At 50.0% G+C, this 20353-nt stretch overlaps 1 protein-coding gene and 1 long non-coding RNA gene across 9 annotated transcripts in view; one reads left to right on the top strand and one right to left on the bottom strand.

Moving 5' to 3' along the window:
* Positions 1 to 6837, bottom strand: part of SCUBE3 (signal peptide, CUB domain and EGF like domain containing 3) — a 39035-nt gene extending 32198 nt beyond the window's left edge. For 4 of the 8 annotated variants that reach the window (XM_011373508.2, XM_011373513.2, XM_011373512.2 and 1 more), the window contains exon 1: positions 6227 to 6835. In XM_011373508.2, coding sequence (XP_011371810.1) covers positions 6227 to 6311 — 85 coding nt within the window. In that variant the 5' untranslated portion in view covers positions 6312 to 6835. Of the gene's footprint in view, positions 1 to 484; positions 781 to 6226 lie in introns of all 8 variants that reach the window. The other 4 variants (XM_011373509.2, XM_011373511.2, XM_023538515.1 and 1 more) reach the window with 3 other exon arrangements.
* On the top strand, positions 4597 to 10031 carry LOC111747493. Its single transcript, XR_002783553.1, has 2 exons — positions 4597 to 5972; positions 9172 to 10031. It is a non-coding gene; the product is annotated as an uncharacterized LOC111747493 (long non-coding RNA).
* Positions 10032 to 20353: the final 10322 nt, after the last annotated feature.

The following is a 20353-nucleotide window of genomic DNA, read 5'->3' as shown; positions in this document are numbered from 1 at the left end:
TTTTCTCCCTTTCAGTGTGGACTAAACCAACAACCGTGAGTCAGAGGCCTTTAGAGGATAGGTAGGGCAAGGGGTGGTGGAGGTGGGAAGGAAAGCAAAGAACATCGGAGAGGGAGAAGCAGGGAGGCAGGCAGTGGGCAGAGGCAGGTTCCAGTTTCATCATGATCATTCTTATCGATCTAAACTGGTGGAAAAAATAACAACATAAGGAACGATGATGTCACATGATATGTAATTCCATTAAGTGTGCAGTGATGTCACATGATATATAATTCCATTAAGTGTGCAAAGTTCTTCCACATAGGTTATTTCATTTGGTTCTCGAATGGTCCTGCCTCTCAATATATAGATGAGGAATAAGCCCGGAGAGGGAATCTCGGGAAAGAGCAAACAGCTAGTGCGGACTCAGGACCAGTGTGCTCCCAGTCCAGTGCTCACTCACTACACACTGTCTTCTGTAAACACTGGAGGGAAGAATCCACACCTTAATTGTTGTTGTGCCTCCTCCCCCACAACTCAGCACTCAGTTCAGCATGAAGCAAACATCCAATACACAATCATGGAATTGCCTGGTAGGAAATCAACAGTGGGCATGCAGATGCTCTGAGGCTCTGGGCCTGGGGCAGCAGGGAGGAAGGCAGGGCTGACTGGCACACGGGGCTGACTGGCACACAGGTGCACCATGGTGGGCACAGACAGAGTTGCAGTGAGGAAGAGGTGGGCAGCACGGCAGTGGGCAGGTGTCTCCTGCCCTTGGATTCACTATGCTGGGCCAAGCAGCTGGTTAGAAACAAAAACAAACACCAGGGATACAGGTTCCTGCTGTTAACAGCTTCAAACCGCCAGAGGAAAACTCCAAATAAATATAATTAGAAACCTGTAAAAACGTCCTCTCTGTAAACCTGCTCCCCAGGGTCTACCTTTTAAGCGCTCCCCTCTTTTCTCACCCCACCTCCAATGCCCACATATCCTGATACTCCACCCTCACCCAGGGATTCCTCAATCTGGTTCCTTGTTCTGGATCTTCCCTCCGCCTCAGTAGCTTCTGCCCAGGTCTTTCCCCAGCTTGTCACCATCAGTGACCAGATGTCGACGGCTGCTGGCCTGGGGTTCTGAAATCCATCCCCACCCTCCCCCGAGTTCTCTAGGGCTACGGTTACAGCCGCACGGAAACTGTAGGTAAGGGAGCCACAGCGCCCTTTTAGGTCATCATTCTGCCTATGGGGCCAAATCCAAGCATCTAATGGCAACTACAAAACGGTTTGAAAAGGGGAGATGTCTAGGTTGGAGCAGAAGGCAGGGAACCAGTCTTGGAGCTGAGAATATACAGTGTGGCGGGAGCAAGGGCTGGGGCCCTGGGGCCTCACCCAGATAGTATTCCGTTTCCAGAGCACAAACACTTAAGCTCCATTTCCCCGCACTGCTGGGTGTACGTACATTCACACGTACAGAAGCACTTGTTCTGCAGAGGCTATTTCCAGGGGGCAATATCCCACTTAAGGACAGAGGAAGAACTATCAGGTACTTGGGGCGCCAGAACCGGGTGGAGGAAGAAAGGAAGAGTAGCCAAGTGGTACAGACTTGGACAGGGAGCAGTGGAGCAGGGCCTGGGGAGAAGAGGGCCTGAGATTCCAGCGAGAAGCCTGGGGAGGCCGGCGGCAGGACTGAGGCTCGCTATGGTGTCTTCTACCTTCAGCATGAAGGCTTTTGATGAGATGTGCAGAACCTCAGCTGAAAAGGACACTTCTGAAACTCTAGTCCATTTTACGAGCGAGGAAGAGAATTTCAATTATTTCCTCAGAAGTTCCAATCCTTAGGCTCTGCGTTTACCTAAACCCACTGGCACTATACTCCCTACCCCATGCCATTTGGCGCTCGCGGTATGTGAGCATGCGCAGAGGAGAGCAGCCAGTCTGGTGACAGAGAGGCCATTAGGGTAGAGATTGAGGGTCCATGTCCCCTCTTAGCCCAGGTGACTAGCTCCTCTACCCCTCAAACATCCCTGGATTGTCAGCTGTGTTTTCCCCCCAAAGACCAGCAGTCCCTCTGTTTCCAGACTCCTGTCTTATAACTGAGCCTGAAGAAGCTGTCCCCAGGTCTGGGCCTCCTGCGGGCACTGCCAGCCTCAGAGCAGCTCCACAGTTTCCAGCCCTGACAGGGACTCTTTCTTATAAGCGGTTATGTGCTAGGGGTATAGGACATCAAAAGAGGCCCACACCCTAACACTAGGGGATCAGAGCAGGGGGCAGGGAATGAAGTGACTTCAGGCGGCGAGCTCTTCCACCTCCAACTTCTCAAGAGGGTCTAAAGCCATCCGTTCCTTTCCTCCACCCCGGTTTAAGGCACTGGACCAAGCCAATCCACTTCTTTACTTCTCCAATGAAAACAAAACGCACAGTGCCCGGCTTCCTTTTTCCTCTTACGGGAGTGCACGCGCGCACACGCACGCACACACGCACACGCACACATACACACCCCGAATCACACACATGCACGCTCACACATCCCAGTGAATGCACACCTCACATTCCCAAACTCACACCCAGGGCCCGCTCTTTTTACAACAGGTCTCAGCTGCTGACATCTCAAACTAGTTCTCATGCTCTCTGATTCCTGAAGATTTTGGAAAATAATCTCATTTAGGGGTTCTTTCTCCGCCTGTAGGATTTCTGGCTTCCCGTGTCTTCTAGACCCCTCTCTCTTATTCCACCCTGCGGAGACGCAAGGAGATGAGGGGTAAGAAATGGAAAAGTTCTCCCTCTTCAGCTCTCCCCCCACCCCCAGGGGACATGTCACTGAGAGAAGAGAGGTCAAAGGGATTCCTGAGGAATTTCTAAGCAGTCCACCCCCTTTTCTACCCTCTGGAAAAGGTGGGGCGGAGGTAAGGGGCTTAGAGGGAATTGATTGAGGATCAGGCTCCACGAGTGAGGGGGACTGACTCTCTCCCCAGTGTGGCCTGGATGGGGCACGGGCAATACCCGGCTGCCCATGGGGCCACCCTCACCCGCTGACACGGTTATGGTTTTCATTTCATATTTTGGAGGGAGGGGCTAGGAGGAACAGTCCCCTCACTGTAAGAGCTGGCCACAGGAGCCCAGGGAAGCGGGGAGGAGAGGAAACTGCCACATTAAAGAGGAAGAGAGGGGTGGGGGAAAGAAAGAGAGAGACACACATACACCCAAACAGAGACTGGAGAGACGCATGGAGACAGAGAGACACTGTTTGCTGTCAGATGAACGCTCTCGGTCCCGGGGATGGTGTTACTTGGAAACTCTAAATATATGACTTTATCAAGATTTATCCCTAATGAGGAGAGAAAACAACCAGGTAAACTAAACGGCCAGGCTGGCTCTCCCTGAGCCCCTCCTGGGGGACAAGTTTTCCCCGGAGGCCAGGAGACCTTTCATTCAGCTGTAACCTGAGCACTACACCAGGATTAGGCTTTTTTAACCGCTCTGCACCACCACCCCCCACCCCCCAAAAAAAGCAAATTAATGCTTTTAAGTTAACAATTATCTTGGTTATCCAGTCTGTCTACTTTAAAATACACAGACAGGCACTTGAAAAACACTCAAAACCATGTAACCTCATGCTCACTCATTCTCCGTCACACAAGCTTACCCACCCACTCATCCACACACAGTTCTCAAAGGCACTAAAACAATCCGTATTCACGCTTAACAACTAAGTCACAATAGACACAGGCACCTAGCTGTGTCACATGTGGGTGATCCTGGTGAACCTTACACACGTACACACACACTCATTCACCTGTACACTCAGGGCTCCCTTCCTTATCCGTCCCCTCTTCCCCATTCCACAACACTTTGGTTCTCCCCCTGGGGACTCTCTGGAGAAAAGGAACAGAGATCCAGAAATCCAGAGGGATAGAAACTGTGCAAGATACTTGCCAAGGGTATTTATGTTTTAAAGAGCTGCTAGAGCTTCATTTAAAAGCATGTGGCATTGAATAGACACCTTATGGTACTGGTGATACCTAGGAGATCTGTTTGGGAGCAAGGGATGTCCACAGCACTCTGCCTATGGGTAAGGCTGCCCTGCCTGGTCAGTACTTGTCCTTCTTGGAGCACTGGCCTATAGATTTGGGGCCAGAGACATCCCTCTCACCCAGTAAAGCTGTTATTTGGCGATCTCTGGCAGACCAGGTTGATAAGTTTCTCCTGAATAGCAGGGTCAAAAGTAGCTAAAATAACAAGCTTCGATTCTATGCCCAGCTAGACTCAGGGATCAGTAGGAAGGAAGGTACAAAACTAATTGCAGCCCAGTCAGAGCAAGTGTGGCCTGAATACGAGATAAGCAGAGGACAAAACTATTAGTCTGTAAGTTTCTTGAGGGCAGAGGCCTCCACTCTGGCTTTATTCCCCTCCCCACACCACTCCACCGCGCCAGCCCCCCACCACAGTACCCAGCAGGGTGTCCAATGAAAGAGGGAGCCCTAAAGTACCTTGGAGGGACTCAGTCCTTCTGTCTCTGAATGATGAACTGATCTCCCAGGCTTGAAAGCCTTGGCTTGATGGCACCTGTCCCTTCCAGGAGCCTCCATCTGCCCCGGGAACCCCCTTGAATATACTGGTTTTTCTGTTCACCCCCAACCCCCCAGTCTCACTGGGCCACTACAGACACTGGCTCCAACTTGAAAGAGGTCCTTATCTTGTCTCTAGATTACTGCATGAAATCTGTTCCTTCCTTTAGACTAAACTCCCTAGCTAATTCCATGTTATGAGTAAGTCAGCACGCACTACAAAAGACAGCTTTGTTTATGAAGACACAAGCAAATCCACAGTGAGAGAAGGGCTGCTCCCAGGCTGGGGGTGGCAGTGGTAGTGGGCTGTCTGGAACCAGGACTGGAGAAGAAGCAGTCTGGGGTTGAAGGGCGTGGGGGTGGGGTCTGGTATTTGACAGCTGAGGGTCTCTAGTGTTTTGGTTCTGTTAAAGGAAATGTTGGAGGAAGAAGGGGGCAGTGGAAGAGGTAGTGTTTTGGGAGAAGAGGATGGCATTGATATAGCACCTTCTTTTTAACAGAGCGGGAGCCCATATAGTACAAAGAACAGCTTAAAAGTCAAGTGCTCAGGCTCTGGGACACAGCGACCTGACTGCCAGAGACTCAGGCTTCCCCAACTCCCAAGTTCAACTTTCTCTTCTGGCCCAGCCACCTCCACACCCCAGCTTGGCTTCAAGAGCCCCTGGGGATAACAGGCAGAGTCATATCCTCCTGGGCAAAGTCTTGCCATGAGGAATTTTCTTTTTGTCCATATAAATCTCCTCCTGGGTGAGGACACCATGAGGGAAGGGTGCAGCAAGAGGTCAAGGGGGAGGGGTGGCTGTCCCAGAGAACTGTAGTCCACCAGCCTGGTTTCTGCCAGCACAGCCTTGGGACTGGTCAAGCAATGAGCCTGGGGTCAGGGATGGGGGCGGGAGGGCCTCCCTCTCTCTCTTTAATTCCTAGAGGGATCTGTCAGAGCTCCACGGCCTGGAATTTTACTTTGTTATTTTAATGCAATTCTGACCTGGAATTAAATGGAATTGGAAACCCAAGGCTTTAATAAATAAATATTATGATAAGAAATGAAAGCCATGCAAGACGAAAGATTTCCCCCCAAAGAGGCAGAAATGCAACATTCTTGCAGGGAGCCGGAGTCACAGAAATTTTTTTCTCTTCTTCAGCCCCATACCACGCAGTGAGAGACAAATTGGTTTTTCCATAAAAGATGCTATTTTTCTTTAACATTTTTCTACTGATAAGACAACTTCGAAATTTGTCTAACTTTTCATAAGGGTTGAGGGTGAGGGAAAGAAATCTATGGCAGCTGAAAAGTTTTCATTCTCAGTCTCTCCAGGCCACAACTTAAGTTTCCGGCAATGTTTGAGAGAGTAGAAGATTCTCATACTTTTGGAGGACAAGAAGTCTTTCGAAGATGCTGCGGTGGCAGTGAAATAGGCAGACTTCTGAGGTGCGTGGTCACTTCTGCCCAGGGCCCCCCAAACTTCTCACTCATTCATGCCGCCCCTGGCTCTTCCAGTCTTTCGCCCGGGGCGCAATGCCCAGAGGTCAGGTCCCCAGCCGAAGAGTACGGGTGCACAGTGCCCGGTCCTGACAGCAAGCAGCACGCTTCCCAGCACCTGCCCTGCCCCTTGGAAATCGCACCCCAGCCCTTGGGCCCCGCAGCCCCGGCAGCCCCGCGGCCGCGCGCCCCTCCTTCCTTACCTTGCGCGGCTTTGCTGTGCTGGGCGGCACGGGCGTGGACCAGCAGGACGAGCAGGCAGAGCCCGGGCACGCGCCCCGAGCCCATGGCTGGAGCTCCCCGCGGCCGGGCGGCCGGGGCGGGTCTCGCAGCCCCAGGAGGGCGGAAGCGGGCCGGGCCCCCGAGCGCCGGAGGGGGGAGGGGAGGGAGCGCCCCTCCGGGGCCGGGCTGGGGGCTGCGGGCGCTGGGCGCGGACCGCGGCGCCCTGGGCGGGAGGCTCCCGATGCTGCCGGCTCCTCCCGGCCGGACGCCGCGGGGAGCGGAGCAGAGAGCGCGACGAGGCTGGGGGCGCCCGGCGCTGCTGACGGAAGGGAACCCCCGCCCTCTCCAAGCCGGGCTCTGCTAGGGGCGGCGGCGGGGCTGCTCGGTATAATCCCACCCAATTCCCAGCTTCGCCCGGAGAGAGCTGCAGCCGGAGAGCGCGCAGAACCCGAGCGAGGGACCTGAGAAAGGGGAGGGGAAACGCAGAGCCAGAAACACGCCCTTTCTGCCTCTCTTTCTTCCTCTCGCTCTTTCTCCGTCTCTCAGGCTCCGGCTCTTTTTCTTCGCCTTTCTCCTCCTCCTCCTTCTCTTTCTCCTCCTCTCCTCGCTCCTTTTCGTTTTCTTCCTCCTCCCCCTCCTCCTCCTCCTCCTCCTCCTCCTCCGCCACCTCCTTTTTCGTGCTCTTTTTCTTTCAAATGGGGCCTCGGCGCGGCGGCCGCTCCCCCTGCGCGCCCGGGCGCGGCGGCCCCCTCCCCAGGCTGCCGGGCCGCTGCCTGCAGGAATTTACAATCCGGCGCTGGGGGAGCGGGCCCGGTCTCCATGGAGACGGCTTCCCCGGGAGCAGGGAGGTCAGGCGCAGACCGCGCACAATCAATGGATCAATGCAAGCCCCGCTCCGCTCCAGACCAAACAGCACCCGGCTCCGGCTCGTCCTCTCTGCCCGTGGAAAGAGTGGGGGTTTAGGGTGCGCCCCCGCGCTCGCACGCGATGAGGGCCGTGCGATGCAGGTTTGCACGCACACCTCCACGAGACAAAGAGAGCGCGGGGTGTCGGGGAGGCTGGGGCGGACAAGATCGCACGGGCACTCAAGCGTGCCCGCCACACAGCCCGACACACGCGCGGAACACAGCCACATAGGACCTCGAAAACCAGAGCCGCTCGACAACCGGCGGAGTAACGCCCTCCTAACTCCAGCACACCCCTCACCCTCAGGACTCAGTCCCCATTCCTAGTGCTGAGTCCACTTCGATGGAGGACCAAGAGGAAAGTAGCGTTCTCTCCAGCTAAAACGGCTGGCTGCAGAACTGACTCCCTTGCAGTTGAGGCCTTGGAGGTAGCCCACTAAGCCACCCTACCCGCATAAACCTGGGCTCACTAATGCTCTCAGCACAGAGGCAAAAGCTAACCTACAGAGATATGCCTTTGTGTGTAAATACAAGCACACGGAAATGCACAACGCACTCCTCCAAAGCTGCCCTTGAAACGTCAAGATGTGGTCCTAACCAGTCCATTAACCCTTCATCCCTTCAATGGCAGGGGCAGCAGGGGAAAGGTAAACAAGGTTTTTAAAATTTGGGGCAAAGTGTGCCAAAGGAGTAGTATCCCTGAACCATGAACATCACCTCCTGATGCGTTTACCAGCTTTGCATCTTTTCTTTTTACATCCTAAGGGAAAGAGGAAAGACCTCTTGAAAGGTGGCAGGGGCTTTCTTGGAGTATGGGACCTCAGTCTGACTGAGTCTGTCAGGCTTCAGAGCCAAATTTCTGCAGGGAAGAGACCATTGGGACTCAGACTAACCTCAGAGTCCCCGACAGGAAGGGACAATGACCAAGATCTCTCTGAAAATAACTATTCTTAGACCCTTGACAAAGCCAGTCACATCAGCTGGGGTGACAGGCAGCTTTGTCAGAGACCTCCTTAGCTCCCAGGGAGAATTGAGCCATTCCTTCCCTAGGGATTGAGTGGAAAAGTAGAAGGATGCAAACACTTGAACATTCAGGTTTCTTGTCCTGGGACAAAGATTACCTTTGGGCAAGTCACGTCTCAATGGACCTCAATGTTCTCATCTAGAAAACAAGATGGTGGATTAACTCAGTAGTGGAAAGGAGATAGTGCCCTGAAGAAGCCTGGGGGAGGAGGCTTAAGAATCCCTGCATAGCGTGAAAGATGGTGGTTGGGATGGAAGCACATAGATCATGGGAATTATCTCCAAGGTCCCTTCCAGACCTGTCATTCTAGGACTTCCCTCCTTCATTCCATTGGCAAACCCCTCCCCTTGCGGCAGCTTTGCTTGGTGCCACCAATTATGTGCAGGGCTGGAGGACAAGTGCAAACTTGCCATTCTCTCTGCCCCAAACGAGAGAGTGGTTTGAAAGAAAGAAAAGGAAGGAAGGAAGGAAGGAAGGAAGGAAGGAAGGAAGGAAGGAAGGAAGGAAGGAAGGAAGGAAGGAAGAAAGAAGGAAAGAAAGAAGGAAAGAAAGAAGGAAGGAAAAAGAGAATTGGAGGTTGCCAGATGGTTCCTGATCTACATAGGGGCACAGGGAGAGAGCTGAGGAGCACCCCAAAGTAGAGAAGGGAGAGTGCACTGTTTCGTGCTTTGTTTTTGCCTTGCCTTGGACAGTGTGTGAACTCCTCTGGGTCTCTAAGGAGGAGGGCTCCAGCCCATCCTGTAGACCACAAGTAAGGTGGCCATGGAGGATTCCATAGGGGCAGATCAATAGATTATCTTAGACCTTCTCTCCAGTTCAGTATGATTTCCTGGTCCTCTAAATGTGTACATTGCCCTGGCCTGGGAGAAGGAAGGATTGGATGGGTCATCCAACCTTAGCCACTATGCCTCTGGGAAGCTCAGTGTCTTTTACTCTAGTTCCCCATTCCCCTTTATTTTGCCAGCTATTATTTTGTCTGTTTCCTCTGCTATCCTAGGACCAGGTGAATTTCCTCCACATCTGGGCAGAAGAGGAAGTCCCTGCTCTGCTCCCCACCATCCAATCTGGTTCCAGCCCACCTCCAGCCCTTCAGAGGATTCTGTAGGAGCAGAAACAGGGCTGATACCATGGAGGCGCTGTGAGTTGGGGTGCTGGTCATATTGTTCTCTGTCCACGTCTACAAAGACTCACAACTGGAGAGTGACTCAAGAAGATGACAAGGAAGGAATAATGAGGTGGCTCTCGCAAGCGGTACTACAAAAGCAGCAGCATATCCCATACCCTGACTGGCAGAGGCAGAATGTCCCTGAGTCCTCTGAGGCTCCCACGCTCACCTCTCAGGCTGCAGTTTGCTTTTGGGCTTCACTTTCTTTCAGGGATACTTCTGACATTCATTTCGTTCCAATTTTCCCTACAAATGTCTAGAGAAAGGACTTGGACTGGGGGCACCAACAGCTGATATATCTCGGTTCTGATCCTGCTTAGGGATATATCTGCCAGGGCTCCACCATGTTCAGGAACTTCTTCTCCCTTGCCAAATCTCCTTCCATGAAACTTTGCTTTTACTCTCTGCTCCTCAGTGTACCCATCTGTGAAACAAGCCCAGTGACCCCCGCCTTGACAGGCAGTACAGTCTAATGGAGAACATGTACATGTTGGAACCAGACCACTCCAAAGTCAATGTCAGGCCTGACCATTTTCCAGCCATCTATCTATTCTTGGTGCATTATTTCACTCTCTGAGCCTCAGCTTCATCATCTAGAAAGTGGGTATGTCAAACAACCTCGAAGGTGAGGTATACAGCACTATCTAACTGGATGGGCTCTAGAGTAAAGTAAACTTGCGGTTCAAATCTCAGCTCTGTTACTTTCTAGCTGTGTGTCTTCAGGTAACTTAGTCTCAGTGAGCTTCAGTTTTCTCTTCTGACTATGGGAATGAAAATGCCCACCTCATGGGGTTATGGTGTTAATTAAATGAGATAATGAATGGAAAACCCCTGATACACAGTAGGCGTTCAGTAGGTGGTGGCCATTGTTATTTCCACTTTTTCTCAGACAGAGCAAAGGCCACGGTGTTCGACAGTAAAAGTTAAGTAGTGCCTGGGAAGAAGCAGTCTTATCCCAGGCCAGACTTGATGTCATTGGTGTGAATGCAGTCATCCTGACCACCCCCAATAGGTTCCTGTCTGCCACACATTCCTACTGGGAAGGTTCCAAAAATACCATGCATTCCAGCACACTGCTCCTGTGTGCAGCAGCACTTCCAAGTTGAAGAGTTAGAAGGAAACTCACCTGCCAGGAAGAGCAGCTCCAGAATTCCTCTTTCCCTACTTCCTTGCACCTCTTATCCCGCCTTACAAAGGCACCGATGCTCTAAGACACAAATTAGAGCTCACGGCTACCATTAATGAGTGCTTTCGATGTGCCGGGAAATCCATCGCAAGCCTAACCAGCAAGAACTGTGATCTCCATTTTGGTGATAGGAAAACTGAGGCTCAGGTAGGTCGACCCACCCAGATGACCGACTAAGAAGGGACAAAGCCTGGACTTGGGCCCAAGCCTGACTCCGAAGCTCGTATACAGCCTCCATTTTCTATTCTGTCTTCTCTAAATCCACAGAGACCTAACACATTCTTGCTACTGTTCTGGGTTAATCATTTGGGACAGGTTGGAATGTGTGGCAGACTAGCCCCTTCACACAAAAGAAGTAGTAGAAGAGTACCCTTGCTCTGGAGGATAAACAGGAGTAGGACTTCAGAAGACTAGCCATCACATTTGTGTGATGATGCGAAGTTACACATTTTGCCCAAAGTCACACAACATATAATTTAAGAGGCAAAGCCAGAAGCTGAATTCATGTCTCCCATGACCTCTGTCTCCTGGATCGGTGAGTACTCCTTAGCCTGTACCCTCAGGGCTGCCAGTCTACCCCTTTCGGTTCTGGCTCTTCCTCTTCCTAATGATTTGATCAACCATGAATTCTTCCATTAAGTGGCATATGGTATTTATCTCATTCCCTCCCCTCAATACGCACTGACCCCTTAGGATGTACAAAAGACAGAGAAAATGTGATCTCTGCTCAAAAAGATATATCAACACCAGTGTATGATTCCAGATCCCTCTGCATCAGAAGGCGAATCCCCCAAATGCCAAGTCTTACCAGGAAGGCAAGATTTATATGTGTAAACCAGACTATCTGAATGTGGTATCAAGCAATTCAGACAGAAAGTGCCACAGAAAGTCAGAGGGAACAGAAGTGATCATCTAGAAAGTTTATGAATGAGAAGGGATTTGAGGTGAGTTTTGATAACACTTAAACAGAAATGGATAGACAAGATAGAAATATAAAGAAAAATCAGTGCTTAACAGATGGAGAGAGATAAAAGAGAGCAGAGCAATAACAACAACAAAAAATAGAAGAAAGGAGGGAGACGGAGAATCGTACTAGGTCAGTAGACAGGTAAACCCTGGTTGGTCTTGGTTTTCCACATTTCCAGGATGAGTCAGGAGCCATTTGACTGTATAGGCAGAGGATTGGAAGTACACTCTCTTAAAGTGCGTTCTGGCCCTGGGATTCTGGGAGTAACTTACTCCAAGGCCCTTAGTCTTCCTTTACAGAGAGGTCCATTGGCAGCCCGGCCATGATTTGAGGAAGGGTAGCCTGGTTTGAGCTGCCCACACCCTTTCCAGCCTCTCCTTTAGCCACTTAGGTGACCTCCTTGGCCCCTCCTTGGACCATCATCTCAGTGTCCTCCCAGTCCTTCCTCCCTGCTCATCCCCACACCTGAGTCACTTTGCCACCTGCTTGCTCCCCACCTGCTCTCTGGCTGCTTCCGCGAAGGAAACAAATATCTCCAACCTGCCAACTGGCATCAACACCAATGTGTTGTTCCAGACCCCTCCACATCACAAGGCAAGGCTCCAAACTTCCCTGAGCTTGTGCCCTGTTCTTTTCCACACAGCTGCTCTTCCAAACTTCGGTTTCCCCTCTGCCAGCCTCTACCCACTTACTTCTCCAATCAGCCCCCTCAACTCCTGTTTTATTGAGAAGCCAGAAGCCATCTAGCATGAACTTCCTGTCCTCCAACCCCCTCTCCTTCCACTGCTGGGAGAGGGGTCCCTCCTTTTGGCCAAAGCCAATCCCACATACACATGCAAAGATCCCATCCCCTCTTGCCCCACAGGGAGCTGGCGCTGTCAATCGTCCCTTCCCTCTCCTGAATCTCTCACCTCAGCTTCTTCTCCTCCTAGCACACAGTGTAACCTGCAGCATCCTACAGCAGCAACAACCAGTTTCCCCAGACCCTACTTCCTCTTGTCCTTCCCAGCTCCTAAACTTGTAGGAATACACCTGCTCTCTGTATCCACTTCACTGCTTCCCTTCATCCCTCACCCTAGTGAAGTCTGGCCCAGGCCCCCTCTGATCACCCTGCCCTCCCTGCCCCGCTAGGTCTCCAGAGACTTCCATGTCTCCATATCAGGGCTGCCTGCCAGTCCTTATCTAGCCTGACCTCTCTGTGTCATCAGAAGCCTCTGAACATTTTCCTTTCCCTTCTTGGAGCTCTTTCTTTTCCCTAATCTCCTGCTGGCTGCTTTCCCTTCCCTGGCCTCCTAAGTCCTACGCTTGGCTCTTCTAGTTTCTCACACTATGTGACCACGCTAGGAACTCTCACCCAAAGACAGCGAGGGTGATGGAAAGAATATTGGCTTTATGGTCAGAAGGTTTTAGGTTTTAGTTCTAGCCCCATCAGTAGGTGAGCTTGAATGAGTTTCTTCACCTCTGTGAGCGTCAACTTCATCTAAAAGACAGGGAGGATACAATTCTGACCTTGCGGGTTGTTGGAGCTTACTGCTGAGAAGCCATGTGGAAGGTCCAGCACAAAGTAGCTGGACAGTTTGTGGAGCCACCAATGTGCTGATGACTCCCAAATCTATATCCCTAGCCCTCACTTTTCTGTATGTCCGATTTTCAGATCTGTATCTCTAGCTCCCTCCTCTCGGTTCTACTTAGTGCTATATTTCTGCCTAATTTATAGATATTTACAAAGGTATTTTTCAAGACCTCAAGCTGAACTGACCCCCAACCAAATTCACTGTTCCTCTCAACACTCTGTCCTGATCTGTCTTCTTCCTGTGATCTCCATCTTGGGGTTAATGGCTCCATAACTCACTCAGCGGCCCCAGGTGGATTTCTCCAGGTCTGTAAGGACTCTTTCCTCTTCCCCATCTAAAACAGGCCACCAGATCCTGGGGGTGAAACTTCTGAGACCTCCCTCAAATCTATCCATCCTTTCTGCCCCTATTGCTGCTGCCTCAGTTCAGGCACTCAGTGTATCTCCTGTGGACCATTGCCTTACAGGGTTAAGTTCTAACTCTTTAGCATGGCCCTCTGTGTCAGTCCCGAACCCTTTTCTCCGATTATGTTTCATATTTCTGTTCTGATCTCACCGTCACTACACCTAAGCAACACCATGCCTGGCACATATTGTGTTCTTGCCAGCTGGAAAGCCATTACTACCCTTCAAGATCCAGCTTAAATGTACCTTGTTTATGAAATCTTATTATCCCAGCAGGTTTTGAATTCAGTGGTCCTTGAAACCCAGCCTGTTCATGCTGTACTGTAATAGTCTATTTCCCTCTACTAAGTCTGTCAGACTTTTGAAGGCAAGAGCCATATTGGTTACCAAGCATATGCCTGGCATGTACTGTGCTCAATGAAGGTTTGCTGAATGAATGAAAGAATGAAAGATGGTGAACTCATGGGAATCCCAAGGAAAAGTAGAGCATCCTCTGACTTGTCTCCCAGCACCCCACCAGACTTAGAGTGCTGCTGCTGCCTAAAGGACTGGTGGCAGCAGAGGCTGCTAAATGGAGGGGCAGTGTGGACACCAGGGGCAGTGCAGAGATGCCCAGCTGAAAAAAATCACGGACATGTAGAGGGCCTAGAAGGGGACTCTGGCCAGAGACTTCCAGATTCTGGAAGCAAAAGAAGCAGAGCTGAAACCTTCCAAAAGCTCAGGATCTCCCCCAAAAGTTTAGAGCATTGGATGATGGCAGCCTGGATAAAGCAGCCAGAGGCAATAGAGAGGGGAGAGAAGCAGTGACAGAGGCCTGGGATCAAGGTGGATGGGGTAGGGTCCACTGGCAGCTAGCTACCATCTGAATGATGGGGAAGCAGACTCAGGAGGCAGAACCCTCATCATCTCCATCCTTTCGTCAAATATCTTTCCTAATGATGCTTAAAATCTCGCCATTAGATAATCACTCCTTTGAGCTAAATCCTATGTACCTTGGGTCCCAAATACGTATATCCCTGTGAAAGAGGGTGACAGAATTAAGCTTTTGCTTAATTAAAATGTTAGTTATCAGATGAAGCCTTAAGAAAGGTGTGACAGATGAGGGACTATGGGAACACTCATAATAAACTTCTTAACTTTGCTGAGACCTGGCTTGGCTTTGCCCTCTTACCCTGTTTCTGTTTGGCTCTCCTCCCCCAGATCCCTACTGGGTTCTTTCCCTAGAGGAAAAGATGTAGAGATGGAGGAGAACCTCTCCATCTAACAGTATGATTTCTGTAAGTACCCTGGATTAAGGAAAAGATGGGCAGAGGTATTGGGGCAAGTTCAAGGTCTTCACGAACCAATTCATACAGTGAATTACTGTAAAACAAATCTCAGTTCCCCAATAGCTTCTATTATATTTTCTGAGAAGGGCTCCCCTAGTACTGAGAATACTTTTAGGAGAAGCTGAAAACCTGCAGCAAGGAAGAGGTCAAAATGTTTGCCAGCTACGTGCTTTTGCTGAGTGTCGATTTCCTTACAAAGTTTGCCTCCCTTGTTTGGCAAAAGTCTCTCTCTTTTTCATGCCACCTCTCCTCCTCTGTCTTAGATGGAAAGCTGTCCTAGGCATCATGCTGAGCTGGCTGGGAAAAGTTGAGGGGCATCATAACCAGGGCTGGGATTCCTTGATGTCCCATGGTGGTCCTGCAAAAGTCAGTCTGCGGGAGGCTGCAGTGGGCTAGAGGAGAACAGGCTGGGATTCTGACTCAGGGATGCTCCTCCCCCTTGGTCAGCCTAAAGGCCACTGAGGAAAGAGAGGAACTTATTCTAGTCCTCTTGTGTCCGCACCCTCGTCCAATCTTGAGGGATTTGATTGAGAAATTCCGTTGCTTCTCTTTGGCGGCCCCAAGCTGTAATGCTACCCTTCACCAGTAGGTGCCGCCGTCTAACATACCATCCTCCAGCCCTTGGGGAAGCCCTGAAATCAGACCTGGGGGAGCCTACTCAAGGAAATCAGTGCCTCAAACAAATTTGCAAATGAAATGATTATAAATGAGATACACCCACACTGGTGACGTTAAGATGTGGAATTAATTGTATGTGGGCTTCTTTATAACCATAGATTCAGTTTTTAATGAGTTTGACATTCCTTGTGTACTTACTATGTGCCAGGCACTTAAAGGAGATGGAAATTCAAAGATGACATGGTTTCTTCTCTCAAGCTCATAATTAGGTAAGAGAGAGAAATTTGCATCGAAATAATTAGAATGTAAGGAAGAACATAGTAAATGCCCAAATACGGAGGTGCCAACATAAAATTCTAATGAGTGCATAAAGGAGACAGATTAATTCCAGCTGGAAGCTTGGGGACGTCTCAGAGGAGAGGGTTTAAAAGACGACCTCAAAGAATACATAGAATTCTCATACATGGAGTTGGGTGAAGAGAGAGAGGGCTTTCCAGGTGGTGGAAACGAGGTGAGCAGGGACGTGGAGGGGGGAATTAATAACATGGTTGAACCAGAGACAAGTATATAAGTGGGGTGGGGAGGGAGATCTGAAAGGTGGGATGAGCCAGATGATGAAGAGCCTATTTCTATCTGATGCTTCGGGGTTGATGTTATTGCCTAGGCTCCGGAACTCCTGATGACTTTAAAGCAAGACAGCATGGCTGGCTCACATCTTGAACTGACTTTATATACCCTGGGCTTTATGTACTCTGCAGGATTTCTTCAATGTTTAGTGAATTTATTTCATCATAGACGCAGGAAGAGAACAGAGAGGAGAAAAGGGGAAAGGGAACACAAAAAGAAGTGAAAGGGAGGGAAATAATGGATGGAAGAAAAAGAAAGATGGAGAAGGAGGAGAGAGAGAAAGAGAAGGAGGCAGCAGGAGAGGAGGCAAAGCAGACCCTGCACTGGGAGGAGGCTCTCCTCAGAGCTGTACAGGCTCAGGGAGCTGTTTGGGCTTTTCCAGGCCAGCGGCCTCTGGCTCCAGGCCCTGAACCACAGAGGACAATGTGAGGCGGGTTTGTTTGGTGATGTGTTTTCTGCTGGCCCTGTTTGTTTGTGTTTTTCTGGCAGTGGACATGTCTGTGGTAGAAAAGAAGGAGGAGGTCAGGGGCGTGGCTGGCATTGACAATGGTCCCTGGGCCAGCTGAGCTGGTGGGATCCTTTAGTGGGAGCTTGTGGGCATTGGAGCTGGACTTTTGATGTCCCTGGGAGGGGCCTCTATGCGGGTGCCCAGAGCCAGGTGGCCTGCCCCAGCCCAGAGATGGTTTGGTCCAAGCTCTTTGTCCCTGTCTTTCCCCATCCCGGCAGGAAAGAATTAGTCCTTGAGGCCTGGGCTCTTTGCCTGTGTAGCCAGGATGTCGTGCTGGGCTGGGGAGCCTGCGGCGGGGTGGGGGTTGACAAGAGCAGCTACTTCCAATTCGGTGCTGGGGGCCTCAAGGGGAGTCCACACGAGCCAGCCTGCTCACAGGTCCTGATGATGAGTCTGGCTTTCTCCTGTGCCACAGCCCTTGGAAGCCAACCTAACGAGCACTATTAAAGTTAATGAAACGAAATGATTCCACCGTTTGCTCAGTTACAACTCTTTACGAGATTGCTCCCTCTTGCACAGGAGATTCATTTGAGCTGCCAGGGTTTGGCCTTTGTTCCCCTAATTTTTATTGGCCCATTAACAAGATCAGATGCTCTGGGCTGACCAGGAATATCTGGTACTGAGGTCCCAACGAGCCCCACTGGGTGAAGTATCAGGTGGCCTTTTGAGCCCAAATTACCCTTAGAATAGCCCTTGTTGCCCTTTCTCCCTCTGTTGCTTCCCTACCTCCAAACCTAGTTTTATATATAGGTACTGCAGCAATGTGGGAAGACTTCAGAACTTAGGAGATGCTTTCCCATCTCCTTTAGCAAATGTTTCAACCCACTGATGTAATAGTTCCCCCAGTAAGAGTTCTAGTTCCTTTGGCCTAAGGACTTTACTCCTCATTAAAATGGAAATACACTGAACTTCCATAGTCATTTACATGTTGGTGAGAATTAGTTCACACGGTCACACATGGATAGGCTTCAAGGGGATCGATAATCTCTTAAATTGTATATAAATTTTTGTCTCCAGTGTTCATTTTTCCAGAGAGGTTTTCTATAGCTTTCTTCTAATTTTCCATGACACAACTGCCCCCCCCCAAAAAAAGGGAAAAAAAACTCTATAGAAGTCGAAGAACAGTCCATAACTGGGGCACAGAAGATAAACCCTCTTACTTGAGCCATCTTCTTGGCCAGCCCACCCTGAGGAGGTACCAGTCCCCTCCATCTTTAGAGATATTTCCTCCCAGACCTCCCATCATCACCACAGATTAACCATATCTTTCCTAAATCCAATCTCAAGTTGTGGGTCAGGGGCAAGAGGAGAGCTCTTTAACACCATGTTGATTTACATGGCAAGGCTGTAAATGATAGGTTTACATGCTGGAGTAAATACTCATAAACTCATTGTAAGCACAGGGTATCACATGCCTTTGGGTGCCCAGATCCTCTGCAGCTCCACACAGGCCTGGCATTCAGAAGATCAGAGAGGAGAGTGCTGAGCTGGCACTCTCAGCACTGTGACAAAGTCACAGGTGTAACTGACTATGGAGGAAGAGGGCACACTTGGAGCTGGTCTCTGTAACCCCTCATCTTCCCCCACAGAGCAGGTAGCTTCTGCTCAGCGATGACTTAGAATGGCTCCTCCCTGCTCAGCCAATCTGACTGTTCTTGTGGGTTATGGCATTATCACCAGATGTTCCCCGTTAAAATGCGAAGGGGCTTCTTGGGAAGAGGAGTTGGGCCTGAGAGTCTATTCTTCACATGGCAGCCAGAGTCATCTTAAAGCGGAATTTCACAATCTTAGCACTATTGAAATTCATCCTGGGGGCCATCCTTCACATGGTAGGGTATTTACCAGCATCTCTGGCCATTACCCACCAGAGAGGCCAGCAGCACTACCCACCCCCTCAAGTTATGACAACCAAAAATGTCTCCAGGCATTATCAAATGTCTCCTGGGAGTGGGGGGCAAAATTGCCCCTTCTCTACCTCCCACCTCGTTGTGAATCACTGTCATAAAGCATAAATCAAATCCTATCACTCCCTGATTAAAATCCTGCAACATCTTCCCATTGCTCTGAGCATGAAATCTAACTGCTTGGTGTGGTTCTGCATAGGCTAGCTTTGCATCCTCTCCAGCATCACTTGTGATCCTCCGGTCTCGTCTGCCATCTCCTTTTAGCCACATGAACCTTTTTGATGTACCTAGACAAACCAAGCTTTTTCTTGGACAGAATGGAAAATGGAGAGACATCGACAGATTTGGGATGTATTTTGGAGACTTTTTCACACACATTTATGACAACTCATAAATATTTGACCTACTATATTACTTTTGTTTTTCCTGTCTCCATGAGAGCAGGAACCCTGTCAGGCTTGTTCACTATTGTATCCCCATCATCTCCCATAGTGCCTGCCACACACAGTAGGTCCTGAATAATTATCCATGGAATGAATGAATAGGGGTGGTAGGACTTCAGAGAAGGAAAGGAATTATTCTGGAAGGTTTCTTGGGCACATTGAGGCTTGAAGCTTGGGTAGAAAGGTCGGAGGGCAGGAAGAGCAAAACATGTTCTGGAACAAGGCTTCGGGGATGGCAGAAGAAAAGGCCCAAAGAAAGCCCAGTGGCCAAAATGTATTGCAGTTGACCCAGGCAACAGGCAGGCAGCAGAAACTCCTCATCGGAAAGAACAAATCTGTGTGAATGTGATTTTCAATCTGAGTGGACCCAGCAGTGAAGTACTTAAGTAAGGAGAGAAGTCAGCCAGGTTGGAGCCTGTTGAAACTGGGGCCAAACCAGGGAGAGCTTTGATTGCTGAGCCTGAAGCCTGGACTTGGCTGAGCCTCTGAATAGTAACGATTATTTCTCTTGTGGTATCTGATGTTGGTGACTCTGACTCCCCTGATCCCCTTGAAACCCTGGAACCAACACTGTGGCCATAAGAGAAGTCAGGGGACTGACCAGACAAGTGAGCCTCGACCATTGCAGAGAGCCCTGGGACCCAAATGGAAAAGGCCTCAGCCGGATTCCATCTTCCTTCCCTCTCTTGATGTGTGGCCTTGTTCAAGGCATTGGGCTGCAATGGACCTCCATGTCCTTCTTTTGGAAAACAGAGTTAACAATACCTGCCCCATTCAGAGGAGAAATGAGGTCATGTTTGTGCAGCACTGTGAGCTCGCCGGAGACAATGAGTGTATTCTTCTTAAAAGTAACAATAATAATCATTACTGCAAATCTAACCAGTAAATATATCCCCTCAAAGCTGGAGTTGGGCCCCTCAGTGGAATAGCAATTAGAGTTAAAAGAAAATCTCTAGATGGGGGAATTTTCTGGCCCCATTTTGATCTTTGGGGTTTGCAGAGTTGATATCGTTGCGGGAGGGAGAGAGGCCTGAAGCAATAATTCATTTCAATTCCATTCAATTGTACTTATTGTATGCCTCTTGTCCTTGAGATCTCCCCAGTGGGTTTTGCAACTTCTCGCCCTCTGTCAGTTGAGGATAAAGAGATCCCTCAGGCGTCCATCTCCACACCCACCCAATGTCCTATTCACTCATAGAAATAGTGATTTGGCTATTAGAAATCTTGGACGTTTGGGTATTGGCCACAAACCAGCCTGCTAAGTAGGTGGCCTATCTTGATTACTTGATTCTCTTTTTCACTCATCCCATTAGGTAGGCCAATGCTTCTTAAACTGAGTTGTGCATTCAAAGCCCATGGGTCCTCAGGTGATTGTTATGCAGCCAGCCAGTACCTGTCTGAGTGTGGGAATCACCAGGTTTAGTGAAATGTTAGTTATGGAATGCATTTTCAAGG

The sequence above is a fragment of the Pteropus vampyrus genome, unplaced genomic scaffold (assembly GCF_000151845.1).
Source record: "Pteropus vampyrus isolate Shadow unplaced genomic scaffold, Pvam_2.0 Scaffold225, whole genome shotgun sequence".
Taxonomy (NCBI): Eukaryota; Metazoa; Chordata; class Mammalia; order Chiroptera; family Pteropodidae; genus Pteropus; species Pteropus vampyrus.
Note: the sequence above shows the minus strand (reverse complement) of the source record. Positions and strands in the feature narration are given on the sequence as shown.